The sequence below is a fragment of the Hipposideros armiger genome, unplaced genomic scaffold, assembly GCF_001890085.2.
Source record: "Hipposideros armiger isolate ML-2016 unplaced genomic scaffold, ASM189008v1 scaffold_2203, whole genome shotgun sequence".
NCBI classification, from domain to species: Eukaryota; Metazoa; Chordata; class Mammalia; order Chiroptera; family Hipposideridae; genus Hipposideros; species Hipposideros armiger.
Window position 1 is genome coordinate 10469 of NW_017733550.1, and position 2290 is coordinate 12758.

Here is a 2290-nt window from a genome sequence, read left to right on the forward strand (position 1 = left end):
AGAGGGGACCCACCCTGCAGGGCACAGGCTGGGCTGCAGGGGGCGCTCAGGACCCACCCAGCAGGGGCTGCAGCCCCAGGAGCAGGTGGGGAGGGAGTAGGGACCAGGCTTCCTCTGAGGGCCTGGGGTTTCCTTCTCTTTATAAAATCGTCTAAAACAAGATTTGGGGAAGGATTGCTGAAGTGTCTATAAATATCCTTTTCTATCGGGAGACTTTAGCAAACACAATGGGCAATAAAATCTAAATTAAAATGTGGTTTCTGAGACTTCAAGATGTATTAATAGTAACAATCTGGATGAAAAGATGATTTTACCAAACTGAAATTTTCAAAATTGGGGCACACTCACTGACCCCAGTAATAAGAGATTTAGATTAAACCCAGAACAGGCTCAGGTGGTCCCCATGTCATTCAAAGGAGGGTTCTAAGTGAGGATCACATCCTGGCGGTCTTGTTCTTCAGTGGGAGAAGCTTTGTCTGCACAGATTCAGGGACCTGGCAGGGGACACATATCCTCCAACAAGGATTAGGACTTGAACCTCAGACACCCACTGAGCACGGTCCCTGTGTCATCAATCTTCTCTCAGGTGGGCCAAGTCTTCAGCTATGAAACCCTCTGCTCATGAATATGCAAATGAGCTGAGGTGGGCGGGGTGAAATTGGGACATGTCTGAGCCCTGAGAGCATCGCCCCACAGCCACACGCTCCCCTACAGACGTCCTGACAGCACAGCCATGGCCATGGACTGGAGCTGGAGAGTCCTCTTCCTGGTGGCAGTGGCTACAGGTAAGGGGCTCCCCAGTCCAGGGCTGATGAGGGGACCTGGGCCAGTCACGGGGTTTCCACCCACTCCTGTCTCCTGTCGACAGGTGTCCACTCCGAGGTCCAGCTGGTGCAGCCTGGGGCTGAGGTGAGGAAGTCCGGGGCCTCAGTGAAGGTGTCCTGCAAGGCTTCCGGATACACCTTCACTGGCTACTACATGAGCTGGGTGCGACAGGCCCCAGGACAAGGGCTTGAGTGGATGGGACGAATAGACCCTAGCGATAGTTACACAAACTATGCACAGAAGTTCCAGGGCAGAGTCACCATGACCGCAGACAAGTCCACCAGCAAAGCCTACATGGAGCTGAGCAGTCTGAGACCTGAGGATACGGCCATGTATTACTGTGCGAGAGACACATTGTGATGAGCCACATCCTGAGAGTGTCAGAAACCCTGAGGGAGAGGACAGCTGTGCGGGGCTGAGGAGGTGATAGGGGCAGCTGGGCACAGCCTTTTTTTGACTCAGGGATATAAATATAGAGGCAAAGGAAATGCTTTCGTTAATTATGTACGAAATATTTTTAGTTCTGTGCTGGCAAAGCAACTCCCAGGAGGAGAAAATATAACTGTTGGGAGCCATGCAGGCTGGCTTAGCTGAAGCATAACTTGTTTTGCTTCTTGTTTTGCTCCTTTCTGCACCTGGAGGGTGCTTACTTAACCTTGAGGTATGTGGTGAGAATGGCCAGTTCCTTGGAAGACACAATAAGATAGAGGGCTATCTGGGTTTATGGAAGAAAGTGTCCTGGGAAACTGACCCTCTAAGTTTTCCACTGACCTTCAAGTTTCTAGTAGATAGCTAATGATGTACTTTTGAATGAGGTAATGCATATTTGTCCCTTCTGTTTTGCACATACACTGGATGTATATAATGATGATGGGAAATAAACTCGGGGCTGGTTGCTAAGAATGCTTCTAGTGCTCCCGGACCCTCTTTGTCTCTTTGTCTCTGTTTCCTTAAACCTTGCCCCCCACTTCAGGTACTGTTTTCTGGAACGCCGAGGCAGGACCCCGGCAAAAAACTAGATAAATGTTCTGTAGTGTTCTCCTCTTTTCATGGTGTAAATGTCACCATGATGGTGGACTTGAACATGACGTCCCTGAACTGAGTCCTCACAAGATGCCAGAACCTTCTCCTTGGAGCAGGAGCAGGCGGCTCCCTCTCTGTGGTCAGAGAAGATAAACTGCATCACAGTCTAAGGGTCACAACGGGAAGCAGGATGGAGGACAGAGGACACAGAATCCCTGAGATGACCCTGCTCCAAAATAGTCATTGGAGAACGCAGGCACCCACAGTCATGTGTGGACGTGTAGACTGTGCACGTTGGTGTCTCTGGAAACTACAAAAACACAAGTCGGGTTTGAAAGGCAGACTTATCCCCTTACTGGTCAGGAAAAGAGCTGAACTGGGTCTAAATCACTGTGTCCCCAGGGCCGTGTTTCTCCCAGAGGCTGCAGGGGCTCATTCCCTC

At 50.4% G+C, this 2290-nt stretch overlaps 1 gene segment (V, D, J or C); it reads left to right on the forward strand.

Moving 5' to 3' along the window:
• Nucleotides 1-702: 702 nt before the first annotated feature.
• Nucleotides 703-1708, forward strand: LOC109378594 (immunoglobulin heavy variable 1-46-like). The segment is given in 2 exon segments: nucleotides 703-785; nucleotides 869-1708. Coding segments are annotated over 2 exon segments (369 nt in total).
• Nucleotides 1709-2290: the final 582 nt, after the last annotated feature.